Here is a 20,351-nt window from a genome sequence, read left to right on the forward strand (position 1 = left end):
TGTTTGTTTGAGCAGATAGAGGTGGAATCCTCGCGTTGAGTTTGGGATTTTGTGTTAAATCCTCCTAACCTTAGTTAGCCACTCTGGTTTCTCGCTGAAGCTGTGCCAAAGAGTATAATCTCTTCCTCGTTGCCTTTTGCAGCCGCTTTTTAGAATTTCAAAGTCTCTACCTCATCGCTCTGCAAAGATTGCCATGGTTATTTACAAATGTTCTGATTGGACAAAATAAAGTTGTTGAAGCACTGAAACATTGTTCTGTTTGTTTCTTGGCTCAATAATGAAAGTGTTAGAAAAAAAAAACATGAAATATGGAAAGACAAATGTAAAGTTAACTATTATAATATAATGTAACACGGCTTATATAAAATAAACAAATATAAAATCAAATACCGCCCAACATTTATTTTTTTGTTGTTGTTAAAAACAAGATATTATATAGTTTATGACTTTCTATTATACAAATACTTAAAATAATTAAGCAATCATTAAGAATTATTCTCAGTATTTTACCATATTAAAAACCACTTCACAAAATATTTACCCCAAAGTCAGAACAGAAAACATGGTAAAGAAGTGTGCGGACTCTGTGGGCTGACTTCTCGAAGTGAACTTGTGCAACATTTAGGGCAAAACTGCATAAGTTTTAAAAAAGCATAAAAAATGTGTCAAAGCTCTTTGGTTTAGTGTTTGGTCCCAAAATCCCAGGATTGACAGAGACTACTGATGTCAACTGAGTGTGTGTTTGTATCAAGTGAGTTCAGTCTGTTTAGTTTGAGGCAGTCGTAGAGCAGCAGGAGCGCAGGTACAGCACAGTTAGAGTCAGCTGCCCAAACACTACATTTCCCATGATGGCCACTACACGACCCACTCCAGTAAAAACCCCCCGAGCTGATGAGCTACAGAAGAGAAACTGCAGTTAATACATTCATTCTTTAAATCCTCAGAATTCTGCATTTATTTGACCAAAAATATGAGAAAACTGTGAAAAGTTCTTACAGCTGAAATTAACTGCGAATATATTTTAAAATGTAATTAACACTGCATGCATAATTTTTCAGCACATTAATATTCTGATACTAAGATTTTTTTATTTAATAATTTATAAGTGATATATAATTGATCTATAAAGCCTGGAAGTAAAAAACTCCTTATATTCAGATGTGCAGAATTATTAAGCAGGTTTACTTTTACAGGTTAATGAGCCAAAAATAAACTTTACAAAATGATTAAATCCCCATGAGTAATATTCAAAACTAATGCAATACAGAAATTGCAATGTTAAGACATGACCAGTGGACAGCGAAATGCTCACTAGGTCAGAAAGGTTAGAAAAAAAAACAGGTGGAGAAGTAAAGACACAACTGCAAAAGAATTAAGAATTAAGATCAAGAATTAGATGTGAAATCATTAGCAATATAAGATTACCAATGAGTGTAAGGGTTTACCATAGTTGTGTGGAATAAAGTTCAGTTCCCAACACGTCCAGTTCACCATGCAGATGACAGACTGAGGTTGAACATCAGCAAACTGACGGCTACCCGACAGAGAAAAAACATTTACATCATCATTACATATTCTTTAATGTGTTGCTTTTAATATTTTAATGTAGTAATAAAGCAAAGAAACTCCTAACAAAGCAGGATTCTCCAGCCAATTCGGTCCATGAGAAGGATTGTGAAAATGTTTCCCGGCAAGTTTGAAGCCGCTGTTACGAAACCCTCCATATACACTAGAAAACACACATGAACACAAGCAAACAACACAAAGACACTTTAAATACTGCTTGAAACTAAAATACACTTCCTAATGGTATAACTAACATATTTCTTTTTTATTTCATTTTTTGCTTTTGCTGATTATTAGAAAAATAATGATTAGTCTCTTTTGGTCTGGTTTTGTAACATTAATCTGCAGTTTGGACTGGACAGCAGCTTTCATTTTCTGAGCTTTGGACTCGAGACCCTCCATCCTCAGCTCTCTTAGAAAACCACAACCATAACTCATAAAACCTGCTCACACAGGATTACAACATAGAATCACATTTACTCATAATGTGCAGCATTTTAAATGGCATTAACAATTCAAGGTACAGCAGCAGAAACAGCTTGTGTGGCATTTAGCCAATCAGAACAGAGCTCATTTTCATATTAAAGTGTAGCCAAAAAATGGGTGTAAAAACCTTAACTAACATTATTAGTGGACTTAAGAAAAGAAAAAGAAAAAAATAGAACTTAAATTGGCAGAATACTTTGCCTTTACCATTTGTATAATTTATGTACCCAAATGAAATGCAGAAAAATCGAATCAGCAGAACCACACTTCTGGAAGCCAGCGCTCCAACAAACAGCTGTTTCATGGGATCCAGAGCCTGTTACTCCATCATCTCTGGATCTTACTATAAGACCCGCTGCCCTGTTAAGAGAAACTCTGATGAGGAACTGTTGGGGCTCTCTGGCATCAACAGTCTGAAATAAGTGCAAAAAGACGCCAACTCTGAAAATCCAACCAACCCAATGAGCAATCAAATATGTTCTGGAAGTCACCAACAACCCACAAATGAACAAAACACAACATATTTATGTGTGAATGTTTTGTGCAGATGACAATGAATGAGTACTGCATATTTATTAGCTTATCATTTAGGGCCTTTTTTTAAATAGTGGCATATACTTTATACATTTTTATATCTTTATATCTTTCTGTTTTTAATGTATTAATTATATTTATGTATTAATACAATTTTGCTTAAGCACATATATTTTATTTAATAGTTATTTTATGAAGTGTTTATATTTTTAGCAATTGTACATATAATTTTGTCTTGTGCATTTTTATTTTATTTATTTATATATCTTTTATATTTTTTATTCATACTGCATGTACATTATTGGCTATGTATTGTTGTCTTTCATTTAATTCTTGTTTAAACATGAGTAAATCTCTAGATGTTTTGATTGTGTTATTTACTGCTCATGTTTTAATATTAAAACAGGAACAAATTATTAGTCCAACCTTCTAGGCAGCATTTTAGAGACACTCCTCTCTCAGCTCAGAGGATGATCGTTTTACCTGCTGTTAAAATATTTCCAGTCATCCTAGAGCGCTGATCATAACCTCCCTCCTCAAACGTGGCTGAAACTCAGAAAAACAAGAGAAGATGACAGGAATGGAGCCGCCGACCCTGAGAGTGAGACACAGATGCATTCATGTGATTCTACTCAAATCTAAACCTCCAGAAAGTCTCTGTGTGTGTAAAAACTCTTTTGGCATATCATTACCTAACTGCACTGAAGAACCACAGGAGCAAAAAGAGCCAGAGACTCTAAGCCAAACTGGCCTCCGCCCCAAATGTGCCATTCACTGCCAGTGAGACGACCAGAACACTCCGCCTTCCTCTGCGATCAGCCAGATACCCCCAAAAATAACCGCCCACCATCATCCCTGTCGAAGCAAACAGCCGTTATCAAATCACATGGTTATGTCAGCAGTTTTAATCACTGGGTCGGTTATATATTTCTTGTAAAAAGCATGACTCTGCAGGTTTCAGACACGTGATAAGGCAACCAAATAGGGATCAAACTGCATTCCTGACAATTTATTTGATAAAAATGAAAAGTGAATATTTGATGGTCCTTTTCTGACATACAGTTTAAGACTGTCGCAACCGTTTTCTCGACATGAATGAATCACAAATGCCTAATTTTCTGTTTTTAAAATGCAACATGATGAAATATATGGTTAGAAAATTAGATAAATAAGAAAGCAGCACAGATAATAACCAAGGAAGAGGAAGAGTGGAAGAGCCCAAACCCTGCAGACAGACAGAAACATGAGGATCGCTGACCACTGCATCTGGACACACATATGAAACTAAATGCTGGACCAATTATTTAGCACATTGAATACATAAAGGTAAAATAAATACAATTTAACCTGCTTTCTTAATGCCTCCTCATATGAAAGTTTCTTTCTGCTGGATACCTGGTCATCTAATGGAAACATGTATCATTAAAATGATTATAAATATTATTTCTTGAAGCATCTTGGGGTCGTTGCCACAGTTCTTTTGGATTGGGTCTGTGTCAGTTTTCTTCTGTTTCTTAAAAAAATCAGATCAAAAATCTCACTGGATTATTACAATGAATGGCAAAATGAATGTTTGGAAATGTGTATATATATATGTGTGTATATATATATATATATATATATATATATATATATATATATATGTGTATATATGTATATATATATATATATATATGTATATATGTGTATATATGTATATATGTATATATGTATATATATATATATATATATATATATGTATATGTATATGTATATATATATATAGATATATATATATAGATATTTTTTTTTTTTTTTTTTATATAATTTCGTGCATAACATTATCTGAGTACAATGTAATATTCAATCAGATTTAATAGTCTATCTGGTGAAAATTGTCTGTATTAGCATACGAAAAATATCGGTTTTAACGTTACATGATGAATAATAATTAATTTACCGTCTTCATCGATAGGAGTGGACGAAAGCAGGGGTTCTGTGTCTTCATGAGTCCGTCGAGGCATAATAATAATATTTCAAATTAAACTATTTATGAGTTAAACTACATGATCGCTGATCAAATGATTCATTTCGCTCCTGTACTTCCGTAAACAGACGCGTCAGTGGGCGTGGTTTGTGTCAACGTCACACCAAGGCAAGTCCCTCTCAAGCGCGCTTTCTAGAATTTTCCCCCTGTAAAAATATAGACCTCCATAACGACTTAACTCAAGCGTGTTTTATTAGAAACAATTATCAGTGTATACGTAAAATATAATTCGGGAGTGGTCTTGTGGGCGTGATGTAACAGCGCGAACCCCGCCCCTTTGACCACCAGGCGTCGCTGTTTCTCACGTTCTATCTCTCTCTCGATCTCCGTTTCAATTCAATGTCGCTCTGTCATTACTCTCGCGCTCTCCGCTTGTAAAATATAGATTTTTCCGTGTGTGTGTGTGTGTGTGGCTGAAGATGGCGGCCAGCTCGGAGCGCAGTCCTCCGCCTTTCCCGGACTCAGAGGAGCCCGAGCTGCTGGAAGACAGCGACGAGGGAGCGGATGCGTTCACGGGAACGGTGAGTAACGCGGTTAAACGCGTTTATAAAGCCAAAGCTGTATACCTCAAACACACACAGACAGAAAGAGAAGACCGATCACTTTCACTCCTCTGACACCCTCGGATCTGCCTGTTCTTCTTCAGCCGTAGTTCTTCAGCTCTGCTGGTTTACACTGAATTTTCTGTAATCATATTTGCGCAATGATTTAATAACGTATACGTTTTTACACCATCTCCCCTTAGATTTGGTCCTTCCGCGGGGTTAAATAGATCTGAGCCTAGGCCTGCGCGTGACATACTTAAGTTCTTGAAGGACTCTTGTAGTTGAGTAAATAATATCAGACGGAATGTGACCCAGTTTTCCAAACTGACTCTGAAGGCACACTGTTAGAGAGCGCGCGTATATGTGTGTATAACAAGCATGTTCTGTCTAATAAAGGAAGTGTGACAGTTTTTGAACTTGTTTATGCAAAACCACCCAACAGACTGCAGCTAAAATATTTTTTATGCGTCTGAAATGTGCGCATATGTATGCAGAGCCAAACTAAAATATGAGTACTGGGAAGGCACCTCGGTCTCTAGCAAATGAGCTGTTGTCCAGCAGTCAATATTTACTTAGTGTAATAATTCCAGTCTTTTCAGGTCAAAGTACTGACGGTGTGATCATGTGAGTATCAGATGTGAGTGAACGTCTCAAATGCTTCTTTTTTTTCTAGCAAGCTCTTATTTTCGGAAGATTTGCTGTGTGGGAAGGGATTTACAGTTGCTGTATGTGAGTCATGATAGGGTGGTGGTTAAAGATCTTGTAACTGGAAGGTTGAAGGTTTGAACCCAGCGTGGGTTGATTCATGCGTTGCAACCGTTGTATCGTTAAAAAGCAGGTCATAAGGGTTTTCGAAAAACATCTATTTTGCAGTTTGTAACGTAGCTACCCTGTAATGTAAACAGTCTGTAAAGTTGTTCATCAAAAAAGTGCATGATAAATGAAAATATCGTATTTTAAAAGAAATATTCAGACTCTGAACCGCCTCAACGAGTCGTCATATTTTCGAATCTTCTGCTGGTTAGTTTTATACGTCATGAGTTAACACGTTTGCATTAGGGCTGCACGATTAATCGAACGCGATTAATCGCAATTTTCTCATGTACATTTTAGTCATTAAAGCAGGTTCTGTGAGAGCTGTAGTTCTCTCTGACAAGCTATGCAAAATCATGTTCCTAATAGCAGGTGATATAATTGTAGGATTTTGAAATTAAATCATTCACAAACATGGCAGCTGTTTGCAAAATTATTGCTCTGTGTAGTAATGCTGCTCCATCTGTGAGCACACGAAAATACCACATTTAATAATGTTTTAACTCCAAATTCACTTCGTAACGTCAGTAGAGCGTTTGAAAAATAAATTACTCTGTGAGACGATGTGGCTTCTTAAACAATAATTATGGCAAGCGATATTTCATTGTATTTTAAGCAGTGGTAAAGGCTATTTTGATTAGCATTTCGTTATAGATATTAGGGCTTCGATGATAAATGATGATTTTTAGAAGACGCTGCAGATGAAAGCGATTGCAAAATGATTACTTTAAAATGGTTTAAAATATATAAATATAATTTATTTCCAAAAGGATATATTTTAAACCACCAATTGTGCAAATGAGCAAAAGAAAAAATATTTTACAAACTAAATATTTGTATAATTACTGTTACAGTAATACAAATTTGTGTGGAAAATCTTCTTAATTTTTAATGCAAGCAAGCATAGTGATTTTATCACTATGCTTGCTTGCATTAAAAAATTAAGAAGGTTTATTTATTTATTAATTCAACCAATTGTAAATTCAAAAAGGAATATTACATAATACATATTTTCACAATTGAAATCATATGTAATTATTACAGTAATGAGAATTTGGTTGTAAAATGTGCTTTATTTTCAATGCAAAAAAATATATATATTATTAAATTTATTATTTATTTAACTATTTTAAATCACCAGTTGTACAAATGCACAAATACATGCAAATAACACAAACGAACATTCTAAATATTTATTAAAATTAAAAGCTATGTAGTTATTATTATAATCATGAGAATTTGGTTGGGAAAATGTGCCTAATTTTAAATGCAAAGCAACATGAAATAACAAATATCTGTATTAACCTGATAAATATTTTACCATATTTTTACCATTTTACCATATTTTAACATATGTGCAATTACTGTCTCAATAGTGAAATAGCATAAAAAAAATCATTAAATTTATTTGTTTATTTTAAATCATCAGTTGCAGAGAAACACAAATACATACAAAACAATTACAAACAATATGATAAATATAAAATTACTCTACCAATAATAATTATTTGGGTGGAATAATAAAAGATTAAAAACAGATTCCTTATTTATCTATTTATTGGTAAACTTTAACCAGGCATATTATTTGAGATTCAGCCCAAACATTTTTAATCAATTTAATAAAATTCCATGCCAGATGGAAAAGTATTGCACAGGTTGTTGAACACAATCTAATCTTGTTTCAGCTCATAATAGATATATTTATAGTAGTTCTACAACATGAGCTCTATAATCATTTCTGTGCTGTTCCTAGTCAATCTCAGAGATGGATTCTCCGTCACCAGACTCAACCAGACCTACTAAAGACATCTTCAACGATCCAATAGAAGAAATCTTCAGCGATCCTCTTAGCACAATTAACTCTGAACCCCAGAAGAAAGTAGACACCAAGATCCATTCACCTAGTAGCGATGAAGCCGTGGACCTGTTCAGTGACGCGCTTGATGATGATAGTGAAGTAATGAGTTCACCTGAGGTCCAAAATCCCATTCCAGATCTCTTAGACGAGCCTGTAGAAGCGCCAAAGTCCGATGTCCTCGGTGAACCACCGGTGCATAAAAACGCAGCCGGACAGCAGGATGTTTTGGAAGACCCTCCGAAGGGCAGCAGCAAAAGCTCTAGTGTCAAGAAAGCAGCGAGCGCGGAGCTGTTTGATGATGATGAGGATGAGGAGGATCTGTTTAATGAGACGCCAAAAGTTGTGACGAAGAAGCCTCAGCCTTCAGGACCACCTGTCGATGTTTTCACAGAGGTGAAATCAGATGTGAAAGTCAAGCCACAGGTTAAAGACGACCCCACGGATCTGTTCACAGAGGAAGCCTTGACGGCACCTGCCCCGAAACCCTCGGCCAGCAGCAGCAGCAGCTCCAGGACCAACGGGGTCCACTCTGAGGAGCAGGATCTCTTCTCAGGTACGACACATTTCACCTGTGACACCAGATCATCACTGTGGCACTGTTCGAAGTAGAGCATTTTAGGTATTTTTAAGCAAGTTCAATTTGTTTGTTTTTAATTTTTTTACTTTACCTTCCCACATGATGCTTTTGGGCTTTTGGACATTTAGCTTTTAAAAGTTCGATTTGTGTTTTGAAACCTTGCGAGCTGCCTACCTAAACAGCATTTTTGGCCACCATCAAGGCATAAACCTATTTACGCTCCTTTCCAAGACGTTTGAACATCATATATACATTTAAATGTTTGATTTAAATGGAATTCAAAACAAACATTTGGACAAGTGTTTTCTTGTTAAAGGGATATTTCACCTAAAAATTTAAATTCTGTCTTTAATTACTCATCCTCATGTCGTTCCAAACCAGTAGGACTTTTATTCTAAACACAAATTAAGATATTCTTGATGAAATCCTAGAGCTCTCTGACCCTCCGTAGAGAGCAAGGATCCTTACACGATCAAGGCTCAGAAACGTAGAAAGTATCCCATGTGACATCAGTGGTAAGCTACAAGAATACTTTTTGTGTGCAAAGAAATAAAAACCCGACTTATTCATATTATAAATTAATCATAGCACCATTTTGGAGAGTGCATATCACAACATATGCAACGTGTGTACGTTGATACGCTGTTTACATTCAGATTAAAGCGTAAACAACAAATCCGTGTACATATGTTGCATATGTTGTTTGGAGGAGACGAATTGTTGAATAAAGTCGTTATTTTTGTTTTCTTTGCGCACAAAAAGTATTCTCGTAGCTTCGTAAAAATTCCTGATGTCACTTGGATTATTTTAACGATCTCCTTGCTACGTTTCTGAGCCTGAACCGTGTTCGTATCCTTGCTGTCTCTGTGTGGTCAGAGAGCTCTCGGATTTCATCTCAAATATCTTAATTTGTGTTCGGAAGATGAACGGAGGTCTCACGGGTTTGGAACGACATGAGGATGAGTAATTAATGACAGAATTATCATTTTCGGGTGAACTATGCATTTCACTAATAGTTTTTGTTGAATTAAAGCAGAAAGAGATTGAAGTAATAAAGTTAAAATTGAAATAAAAATAAAGCTACATAGAAATATTGTGAATATTTCCAATGGAAATGACAAAAGCTCACAACAAAATTACTAAAACTTGACCTTAAATTAAAAGTATTCCAAATATTAAGAAATGCTATCATAGTGTATTAGTAAAACTAATATAACACTGTGTTGAAGTGCTATGTTTTTTTCCACAACGAAACCTTTTCCTGCTGTTGACTCTTTTTACTGCACATATATTGTACGAACAGAAATGCATGCACATCACTTTTGAGCAATAAATGATGAATTCGCTTTCTCAGCGTTGACTCAGGAAGAGGAAAAGGAATTCCTCAGCGACCTTTACCCTCTCACCCTGCGTTATGTTGCTGATTATGTTTGTTTTCTATGCTATCTTTTTGGTTTTATTGAATACATAAATTGCATTTTCTCTCACTGTTTTTCTCAGAGGCTACAGTGGAGTTGTCTCTGGACAGTCCTCTCAATGACCGCAAGAAGAAAGACGATGTGAAGCCGTCAGTATCGGCTCCTGCCGCCCCTGTAGCCAGCAGCTCCAGCAAAGCCTCGTCCAAAACCCTGGAGGAGGTAAAACACTCCCTCAACTTATAAAGAGCTGGAGAATCGGCTGTTTCAGAAAACAAATACTGATTCCTTTAATGACCAAGTTCACATGCACTGACTCGCATGAGCTGATTCTCAAAAAGACGCGTGCACTATTTATTTCTGTTTGATTTTAAATATCAGATTTAGAATCAGAATCAAAACCAGATTTATTAAAATTTCTTGCGATTCCCATCTCTACATCTCCGAAGCATTTCTCACTCGGTTTCGCTCTTCCTTTCTCTTTTTTTCGGTTTCCTTTTTGCACATAAAGCTGGAGGAAGAGGAAAGTGAGGACAAGTTTGATCTGAACATTTCTGTCACGAATCCAGAGAAAGTCGGTAAGATTAACTTTCTAATATATATATATAGATTTTTTTCAATTCTGTGATTAATACTGTGCTCATAAAACATTCGTTTAAAACAGCGTTTGAAGCCAGTAGTGGGAAACTATGATTATCTTCTGAGGTCAAATCACTGATGCGGCTGTCTAGAGCTTCCTCTTTTTGCCCTGTGCCAGCTATTTTTCATTTCCTGTCCTTCTCCTTTTTTTAAAGGTGTGGTGTTACTGCAATGTCTAAAATCAGCAGTAAATGTTAAAGGGAAGATATGTGGTGTTTTTGTTTGCTCACCTGCTGACTGTCTGCCTGTATACGGCATTATGGTTTTATAGACGGGTACAGAGATGATTTTTTGTTATAAAGCAGACACTGATTATTAAATAGTTACAATTCCAGAAAAACCTTTGCTTTGGAGGATCTTGGGGCAGAACTGGTTAGCATAGACAGATCCTAAAATCAAACCAGGACTTTCTTGTTCTTAAAAAAAAAAAAGGATTTTAATGCATTATGTATTATTAAAGCAAAGTTCCCTCCCTAATCCAGCTAATATGCAAAGAAATTAGCCAATCATAACACAATTCATTTAATATTAATCTCGAGTGGTTCAATAGTAAAAATCTTCTGTTTTTGTGTTTTTTGGTTTATGTATTTTTTGTTGTTGTTGCTTTTTATGTTTGTGTGTGTCTGTGTATGTAGAATTATTGAGAGAAAAAAAAATATATAACTTTTTTTTTCTCAATAATTCTTCTGGATTCAGATTTTTTTCAGTTAACATTTTTCTAGATTCCATTCTAATGGTCAAATTTCATTTTGGTAATCAGAAAGCACGTCTAATTAATTGTAATTATAAAACTTACACAGTTTATTGACAGTTGAACAGAAATTAAATGTTTCAAAATCTGTTTACTTTTTCAAAATTCAGTTTTCATTTTTTTATCTTTTGATTGAATTTTAATGACCAAAATCAATTGTTTAATCAATTAAATCATACAACTTTATTTATTTATTTATTTATTTGCAATATATAGGGCTCTGTCAAATGTTTTGTTTTGAATATTTAATGGTGTTTATTAGATTATTTTTCTAAATTTTCATCTGCATTTTCTGTCTTCCTGAGGTCATAGGGCCTTATTTACACTGGTTTTCTGATTTAGCCTGGTCCTCTGGCCTGTAGAAACTTCTGTTAAGTTGGTTTAGTGAGAAAAGCTGACAGAAATGTCTTGGAGACCAGCTTTGGCCAGTTAAGACTTCTTTTTTTCAGTCAGAAGAGCAGGATCATAAAGCATCTCAGCTACTGTACTTGAGGCTAAACCTGTGACTTTTGTATAACCAGCTACATTTACATTAGCAGCACATGTGTTTTATTGATATGGTTTATTTTGATTAGTTTTGGTCATGTGAGCTGATTCTCTTTCTTCTCCTCACAGGTGATGGTATGAACGCTTACATGGCCTACAAAGTTTCAACACAGGTGATTTTCAGTCTCTTTACTCAAACACACAATAGGACACAAGTCTAAATCTCATCTTCTCATTGTTCCTCAGACGTCGCTAACCATGTTCCGTAGCAAGACGTTTACCGTCCGCAGACGTTTCAGTGATTTCCTGGGATTGTATGAAAAGCTCTCTGAGAAACACTCACAGAATGGATACATCGTACCTCCACCACCAGAGAAGAGCATTCTGGGTAAGAACTTGCTCCGCTAATGCATCAGATCTAAACTGATTGTGACTACGTGGCTGATTCTGAATAAATGTGCGTGGATTTAACAGGTATGACAAAAGTCAAAGTTGGGAAGGAGGACCATTCATCTGCAGAGTTTGTGGAGCGGAGGAGAGCTGCTCTAGAGAGGTTCGTCCCTCAAGATGACACTGGTTCTTATCTAGGAGCACTGAAGTGAATTGCACTGAAGTGAATTGACTTTTTGTCTTGACCAGCCAGAGTCGTCCACTGTGTGTCACTACTTTTTTTTTTGTCACTCATTAGGTTTCCCTTTCATTACATTGTGCTAAATTGCCCCGCCTCCAATGGAATCTTATTGGTCTAAAATCTCAAATTACTGCTACAAAATATTTTAATTTTAATGAGGACTGAAAAATAACTTAGGCTGGATAATATAATATAATATAATATAATATAATATAATATAACATAACAATATAATATAATATAATATAATATAATATAATATAATATAATATAATATAATATAATATAAAAATACTATTGGTGGAGTAATAAATATTAATGTATATATTTTAATTAATTTGGACAGAAAAATGACTTGGATTGAATAATGCCATATAATATAATAATAGTTAATAGTAATTTATATTAATATTAATAAATAATTACTTAAATAATTTTTTAAAGTACGTAAATAAAATAATAAAATGTAATCTAGTGTAAATATAGTATTAAATAGCATTATTTATTTTTAATGAGGGGAGAAAATTACATAATGTTATAATTGATACAAACATATACTATAATTTTAATGTGGACAGATGTAATATTATCTAAGTGCAAACTAATTTTTATATATTAAAATGTTAATGTTGACAGAAATTATTAAAATTGGATAATATAATTTAAATGTATAATATAATGTAAAATACGTAAACGTAGTATAATATATATTTATATTAATTACTACAAACATTGAATGTATTTATTTCTGTCCTCATTCAAATGTTATTATAGAATATTGTCAAATCACTTTTTTATAGTGTGTTATTATAATAAAATATTAATTACAATTTATATTAAATTAGATTATTTTATAATATCATTTTTTTTGTATTGTCTAATCTTAATGTTATTGATTATTTAAATTGGATAATACAATGCGATATTACGTTAGTAGTAATTAATATATATATATATATATATATATATATATATATATATATATTATTTGTAATTAACAGAGAAATTACTTTGAGGAATATAATTGTGATAATTAATATTAATATATATTTTAATCTTTAACATAATTTTTTTTTTTACACTGTAATCTAAATGTTAGTAGTAGTAGTGATTATTATTCTACTTTTTGTATGTACTGTATGTCTCTATTTTTAAATGTGAGGCTTGTCTGTGTCGTTGCAGATATCTTCAGAGGGTTGTGAGTCACCCGTCTCTGCTGCAGGATCCTGATGTCAGAGAGTTTCTGGAGAAAGAGGAGGTGAGACCGCTTCTGTTTAGTGACCTAAAAATGAACATTTTTAATTATTCAGCACATGCAACTGCAAAATTCATCATTAGCATAAACCTTCCTTTAGAGAAGTGTCTTGGAAATGTTAATCTGTCTATTCCTCACACGCAGAAACATCAGCTTTGCTGTTTGTAATAATTCACTGCTGTGTGTGTGTGTGTGTGTGCTAGTTACCCAGAGCAGTCAGCACACAGACTCTGAGTGGAGCTGGCTTCCTTAAAATGCTCAACAAAGCCACAGATGCTGTGAGCAAGATGACCATCAAGATGAACGAACAGGATGTGGTGAGTGAACCTACATTGAACTCCGCTTTACAGAGATTGAGGCTACTGAATATAATTGATACTGAATATAAATCTGTGGGTGTGTGTGCGGTGTGTGTTCTGGTTTCAGTGGTTTGACGAGAAGATCCAGGATGTAGAAAATGAAGAACAGCATATGCGGAAACTTCACGTTATGGTGGAATCGCTTGTCAATCACAGAAAAGGTAAGAAGTGCAAACAATCCGTTTCAGATTTTAATACATGAGCTGAAGCTTGCACCTGAATGTGGATATTTATTCTTTAAAAAATGTAGTGTAACCTATTTTATTTCTGTAATGTGACAACTATTGAGTGAAACACAATATTTATTGATAAAAAGAAGGACGGGGCTTTATTATATCCGCTATAAATTGACTGATGTTGAAAGTATGTGATGCTGTCAGTGGACTTCTGGTTTGATTATTGTGTAATGTGTGTGTTTCAGAGCTGTCTGGGAACACGGCTGTGTTTGCGAAGAGCGTGGCGATGCTGGGCAGCTCGGAGGACAACACGGCTCTGTCGCGAGCTCTGTCTCAGCTGGCCGAGGTGGAGGATCGAATCGAGCAGCTCCATCAGGAACAGGCCTCCAATGACTTCTTCACCTTCTCAGAGCTGCTGGCCGATTATATACGGCTGCTGGGAGCCGTCAAGGTACAGACACACAAAACTGCTCCAGAGCATACTTACTGTGTTGTTTCCTTGAGACTTTAAGAATTAGCTGGACTGTCCAAAATGTGTATGTGTATATAAATATATATATATATATATATATATATATATATATATATGTGTGTATGTGTGTGTGTGTGTGTTAATGTTAATAAAGTTTTGTTGATAATTCTAATAATTATAAAAAACAAATAAAAAATATTTGTAAGCAATGCAAAATAAATCAGTTTATATATTTATTATTATTACAAACTCATATTATATTTGTATTTTTTAATTTATTATTTAATAATATAAACAAATATGTAAATACATAACATGTATCAGGGTGCCAAAATGTTACATCTTGGAGAAATATATCTACAATAAAAAATTTGTAAAAGAAAAATATATACATTATAAAAAAAAGTTATATTATTATAGTTATTATTATTAAGCATATTAATCTGTATCGAATTATTAATCTTGTTCGTGTTCAAACACCATAAGATTTCAGGCATACCAACCAACCAACCATTAATACATCTCATTATTAATAATAATAATAATACTATTGTGATTGTCAGGGCTGCTTTGATCAGAGAATGAAAGTGTGGCAGCGCTGGCAGGACGCAGAGAACATGCTGCAGAAGAAGAGAGAGGCCGAGGCCAAACTCCTGTGGGCCAACAAACCTGACAAACTCCAGCAGGCCAAGGATGAGATCGCTGAGGTAACTGCGCAAACATGCTACTGTTTGTCTGACGGGGGTTTTCTAGACTCACTGCTGTTCCACAGATGAACCTTTACTACTCCGCTTTATAATGAGCCATCTCTTATTCTCGTCCTTCAGTGGGAAGCAAAAGTCACGCAGTACGAGAGGGAATTTGAGAGAATCTCAGCCACCGTACGGAAAGAAGTCATCCGCTTTGATGTGAGACCTGACTTCTACATGGATTTAAATATCAGCATTAAAGGAATAATTCACCCAAAAATTTGAATTTGATTAAAATGTACTCACCCTCAGGCTTTCCCTGATGTAGATGAGTTGGTTCTCAATCAAAACAGATTTGGAGAAACGTAGCATTACTTCACTTGCTCAGCAATGGATGCTCTGCGGTGAATGGGTGCCGTCAGAATAAGAGTCTTACAAACATTTAGCTTTTCGCTTCACGCGACATTAACTGATGGACTGGAGAAGCGTGGATTATTGTGATGATTTTATCATATGTTTGACTCTCATTCTGACGGCACCCATTCACTGCAGTGCATCCATTGCTGAGCCGGTGATGCAATGCTACATCTTTCCAAATCTGTTCTGATGAAGAAACAAACACTTCTACATCTTCGGATGGCCTGAGGGCAAACACATTTTCAGCAAATGATCAATTTGGGGTGAACTATTCCTTTAAATTCTCCTTTTAAAACATGCATCTTTTCAAAAAGACTAACTATTCATTTGAATTTCTTTGCTTACAGAAAGAGAAAGCTCGAGACTTTAAGAGACAAATCGTCAAATATCTGGAGTCACTGCTGAACTCGCAACAACAGGTACAGAAACATCTTCAATCATTTTATCTACCAAAATTGTGTTTTTAAACACATAATTCATATTTCGCCCTCTCTCCTCTAGCTGATCAAATACTGGGAGGCGTTTTTGCCAGAGGCGAAAGCGATCGCGTGATTCGGCGTCCATGCACAAACACACACTCACCGATAACCGAGGCCTTTCTACACTTTACCTCTCGCCCATAAACCAAGAGAAGTGGCGCTGCAAAGGGAAAAATCATCTATCCAGCCGCTCGTTCCTCTGATTGAGTTAGTAACCCGTATATTTTCTGTGTGATCTTCACCTTTGTTTTCTTACTTTGCATCTTTATTGTTTGTGGGATGTGAACACATGTGGTGGCTGGGTGTCTTCCTCGTCTGTATGCAACCAAACCTTGTTACTCGTCAGCAGTGATGTCAGTGGTCTACACTAGAGGGCACTCGTCGCTCGCACACTGAGAAACTTCCCATCAGCCCACTTGTGTGACCAGTCAAGACGTTTATACTTATAAGCCCGGTTTTCAGAGAGAAATATAGACCTAGTTTGTCCAGATTATTGGTTATTTACACTTTTAAACACCATGATGACATTGTACTTTGCAAGTTAAAGAGGTTTTAATACAGTTATTAGAGACTGTTGAAATCAAATGACTGAAACTGGCTGGGTGTTGTGAACTGACCAGTGGAAATGACAGGAACTGTATGTCAACACGTACACTCATTGAGCAGCCTGGTAGAAATTGATCAGTGTTTTGTTTTTGTTTTTTTGCTGGCTTTTGTTTTTTATTCCAAGGATCATTTGAACTTGTCCACAGATTGTATGTTCAGAATTTAAAAACGCATTCCTAAAGCGTTTTCTCTCACTATCACCGGGTCAAGCAGGAAGCCCAAAGCACTTCAGTCTTAAAGTCGTTTTTTGTCGTTCTTCAGAATTTCATTCCATTTTGCTTGATTTACTTTAAGTTTTCATTTATGCCAACATGTTTTTATTTTTTGTGTCAAACCGTATTTGTGTAATCCACTTGATTCTGGCATGTTATAATGAATTAATAAGCTTTTGCTACGCTACTAATAATGATTGTTTCTACATTTAGATTTTGTTTTTTATACAGATTTTGCTGCTGTCAGATTCATCATCATTTATGACATTTTGTTGGTTTATTAGTTTGCTGTAGAAGTTATGTTTTGGGCCCTGCTGTAATGGACACTTTGAACAGATGTTAGCAGGTTTGACTTCACCTTTAGGTGCCATAATCATCAAAAGTATGTTATTAGAAAAATGGGGGCAGATATTTTTTTTCACTATGGACACTTCTTTTGAAAAAAACAATAAAGATTTAATTACAAATATCAAGATTTTGATTTAAGAGTCTTTTGTTGGTGTGTGTGTGTGTGTGTGTGTGTGTAGATAGACTGATAGAGAGACAGAGACAGAGACAGAGAGATAGAGACCGATATCAAATTACTATTGGACAAATTTATAATGAACACATATCCAAAATAAAGTAGGCATAAATCTGGCACTAAAGGACATTTTTCCTATTCCACCAATCAGCATCCATGTGCAATTTGAAAAAAATCATCAAAAAGAAAACCAAAAAACACCAATGAGAAGTGGTTTGACGATGTGTAAAATAATTAGAACGACAGTAAGAAATCTTTTACATAAAAAACACCGAGATCCTGACAACCAAGAACTCCATCTTCGGTATCATGAAGCTCTTAAAGTGTGCAAACAAACTCTAAAAGCAAAAAAGGAACAGCATACAGAACAATTACTTCAAACAATGGAGGAATCGGTAAAATCCAAGAACTTTTGCAACAGCTAGAACACACAAAATGAGAATATATGGAGGACACACTTGGAAAATCTGTAACTGAAACAAATCCTGCTCGAAATGAAATAAAAACCAAATTAGAAAAATCCTGAAAGAAAAGATTAAAGACAACCAGAATCCTTTGGATTTCCCAATCCCAATAAATGAGCTTACAGATAGACAACATTTACTAAAACCCAACAAGGCATGTGGCATCGACGCAATATTAAACGAGATGATCAAATACACAAATGACAAATTCAAAACTGCAATAACCAAATTATTTAATATTGTTTTGTGTAGGATATTTTCCAGACACCTGGAATCAAGGCCTACTTACTCCCATCTTTAAACAAGGAGATAAGTTTGAGCCAAGCAATTACAGAGGCATATGTGTCAATGGCAACCTGGGGAAAATATTCTGTTCGATTATTAACAAAAGATTACAAAACTTTCTCAAAACCCACAAAATCTTGGAAAAAAAGTCCAATTGGATTTCTGCCCAAACACAGAACATCTGACCATATCTACACTCTCCACACTATCATTGATAAACATGTACACCAATACAAAACCAAAATCTTTGCTTGCTTTATCGACTTTGAAAAAGCTTTTGATTCAATCTGGCATGAAGGACTCTTTCTTAACTACTGGAAAATTGGATTGGAGGGAAAACTTTTGATATAATTAGCACCATGTATAAAAACAATACATGTGCTGTAAAAAAAGGGAATAATCAAACAGAATTTTTCTCTCAACATGGAAGAGTTAGACAAGGCTAGCCATTGAGCCCCACTCTGTTTAACATTTATTTAAATGAATTAGCCAAAGAATTAAACAATTGGACTCCCGGGCCAAACTCTAACTGAATCAGAAATCAAATGTCTCCTTTTCGCAGATGATTTAGTCATTCTGTCAAAAACAAAAGAGATGACTACAGTAGCTCCTCGACATCATAGACACATTCAGTCAAACATGGGCTCTTAAAATCAACCTAGCAAAAACAAAAATAATGATTTTTCAAAAAAGCCCCAGGTGTAAGGAAAATAAATACACTTTCAGAGCAGGGGCCCGTTCTTCGTACGTCGCTAAATCAGTTAGCTAGCTGGATTTGAATGTTGACGATTTGGCGTGATCTTGGATCGTTTGGTTCTTCGAAGCTCATCCCGGAGCTGCTGTCATAGCAACAGGTCCGTTAGCTTAAACCTGTTTGGGAGCAGCTTATTTCATGTAAACAGGATTAGATCGCTTCTTTTCAACCAGAACTGATACTCAAAATGTGTCTGCTACCACCGCTACTTTATTACAAGAGTATCATACTGATCCAGGGACAATAATTTAAAATGATAAACATTTAATATATATATATATATATATATATATATATATATATATAAAAATTCGGTGTAGTCCGTAACAGCCTAACACAGCCAGTTTTAATCACTGAAATATTTAAACGTATGCAATTATCTCAGATAACTCAATCCAGCGATACTAATCATACACAACAGGTGTGTTCGAAGAACCCAATTAGCCGGATCAGTATTAGCACGATGATATCATCTTGAATGTGTCATTTGATCTCGGATGTAATAAGCGACGTACGAATAACAGGCCCCAGGAAACCAGGTCCTCTAACACACCCATGGAACTTCAATCTGGCTGTGAAGGAACTGAAAACAAGACAGACAGATATATAGACAGAGAGACAGACAGACAGACAGACAGAGAGAGAGAGAGAGAGAGAGAGAGACAGACAGACAGACAGACAGAGAGATAGATAGAGAGACAGACAGACAGACAGAGAGATAGATAGACAGACAGACAGAGAGACAGACAGATAGATAGAGAGAAAGACAGAGAGACAGACAGACAGAGAGAGACAGAAACAGAAACATAGATAGATAGATAGATAGATAGATAGATAGATAGATAGATAGATAGATAGATAGATAGATAGATGGATAGATGGATAGATAGATAGATCGATAGATCTAGCAAAACTGGTCATGGTTGCATAAAATACTTCCTAATAGTTGTCTTTAGTGAAACCTTGAGCCAAAAGATCCACATCCAGACAGTGGACTAAAAAAGGAAGTGATCCTGTAGGTCTTCCCTCTTTTAGTATTTGTTCTGTGCCGTAAGCTCCAGCTCTCATTTAATGCTCTTATCGTAAATGATCGTTCCTCTGAGCTTTGATGAGACACTTTCATGTGACCTCATTGAAGGTTTACTGCGGTAAAATTATTACCGCTGCAGCAGAATTAATCTTTCACCAAAAGCCTTTAAACTATAAACTCATTAATCATTAAGCTTTTCGGCTTGTTTATTTTCCAGCAATTTGTAGGTTAAAAAATGTCCAGGGTTCAGTTGCTCTTCTTGGATGAGCATTGAATTAAACGGTTGGGATGAAGTGGGAATGC

General features: G+C 35.2%; 1 protein-coding gene and 1 long non-coding RNA gene across 13 annotated transcripts; one reads left to right on the forward strand and one right to left on the reverse strand.

Moving 5' to 3' along the window:
• Positions 1-85: 85 nt before the first annotated feature.
• Positions 86-6,825, reverse strand: LOC113043169 (uncharacterized). 12 transcript variants are annotated; one of them, XR_003275680.1, is made up of 9 exons: positions 5,414-6,825; positions 5,179-5,296; positions 3,934-3,989; positions 3,279-3,852; positions 3,070-3,181; positions 2,280-2,412; positions 1,634-1,729; positions 1,446-1,534; positions 86-896 (listed from the first exon to the last, which is right to left on the reverse strand). It is a non-coding gene; the product is annotated as an uncharacterized LOC113043169 (long non-coding RNA). The 12 variants fall into 12 exon arrangements; XR_003275683.1 differs by lacking the exons at positions 5,179-5,296; positions 5,414-6,825 and adding an exon at positions 4,526-4,744 and having other exon boundaries at positions 3,279-3,441; positions 3,780-3,811; XR_003275681.1 differs by lacking the exons at positions 5,179-5,296; positions 5,414-6,825 and adding an exon at positions 4,526-4,744 and having other exon boundaries at positions 3,279-3,441; positions 3,780-3,852.
• On the forward strand, positions 4,922-17,465 carry LOC113043167 (sorting nexin-1-like). The gene is made up of 15 exons (XM_026202385.1): positions 4,922-5,133; positions 7,724-8,381; positions 9,906-10,042; positions 10,332-10,398; positions 11,826-11,869; positions 11,943-12,084; positions 12,171-12,249; positions 13,510-13,585; positions 13,786-13,899; positions 14,009-14,102; positions 14,363-14,568; positions 15,153-15,296; positions 15,417-15,497; positions 16,043-16,114; positions 16,197-17,465. Exons 1-15 carry the CDS (start codon positions 5,032-5,034, stop codon positions 16,245-16,247), a joined length of 2,067 nt encoding a protein of 688 aa, XP_026058170.1. The 5' UTR covers positions 4,922-5,031; the 3' UTR covers positions 16,248-17,465.
• The last annotated feature ends 2,886 nt before the right edge of the window (positions 17,466-20,351 follow it).

The sequence above is a fragment of the Carassius auratus genome, chromosome 25 (assembly GCF_003368295.1).
Source record: "Carassius auratus strain Wakin chromosome 25, ASM336829v1, whole genome shotgun sequence".
NCBI lineage: Eukaryota > Metazoa > Chordata > Actinopteri > Cypriniformes > Cyprinidae > Carassius > Carassius auratus.

What these genes read in the sequence shown, in the direction of transcription:
- LOC113043167 (XM_026202385.1), top strand. Translation starts at nt 5,032, where the DNA reads ATGGCGGCCAGCTCGGAGCGCAGTCCTCCGCCTTTCCCGGACTCAGAG. An exon ending in CGGATGCGTTCACGGGAACG is followed by an intron (nt 5,134 to 7,723) that starts GTGAGTAACGCG and finishes TGCTGTTCCTAG; the next exon opens with TCAATCTCAGAGATGGATTC. An exon ending in AGATGAACGAACAGGATGTG is followed by an intron (nt 13,900 to 14,008) that starts GTGAGTGAACCT and finishes TTCTGGTTTCAG; the next exon opens with TGGTTTGACGAGAAGATCCA.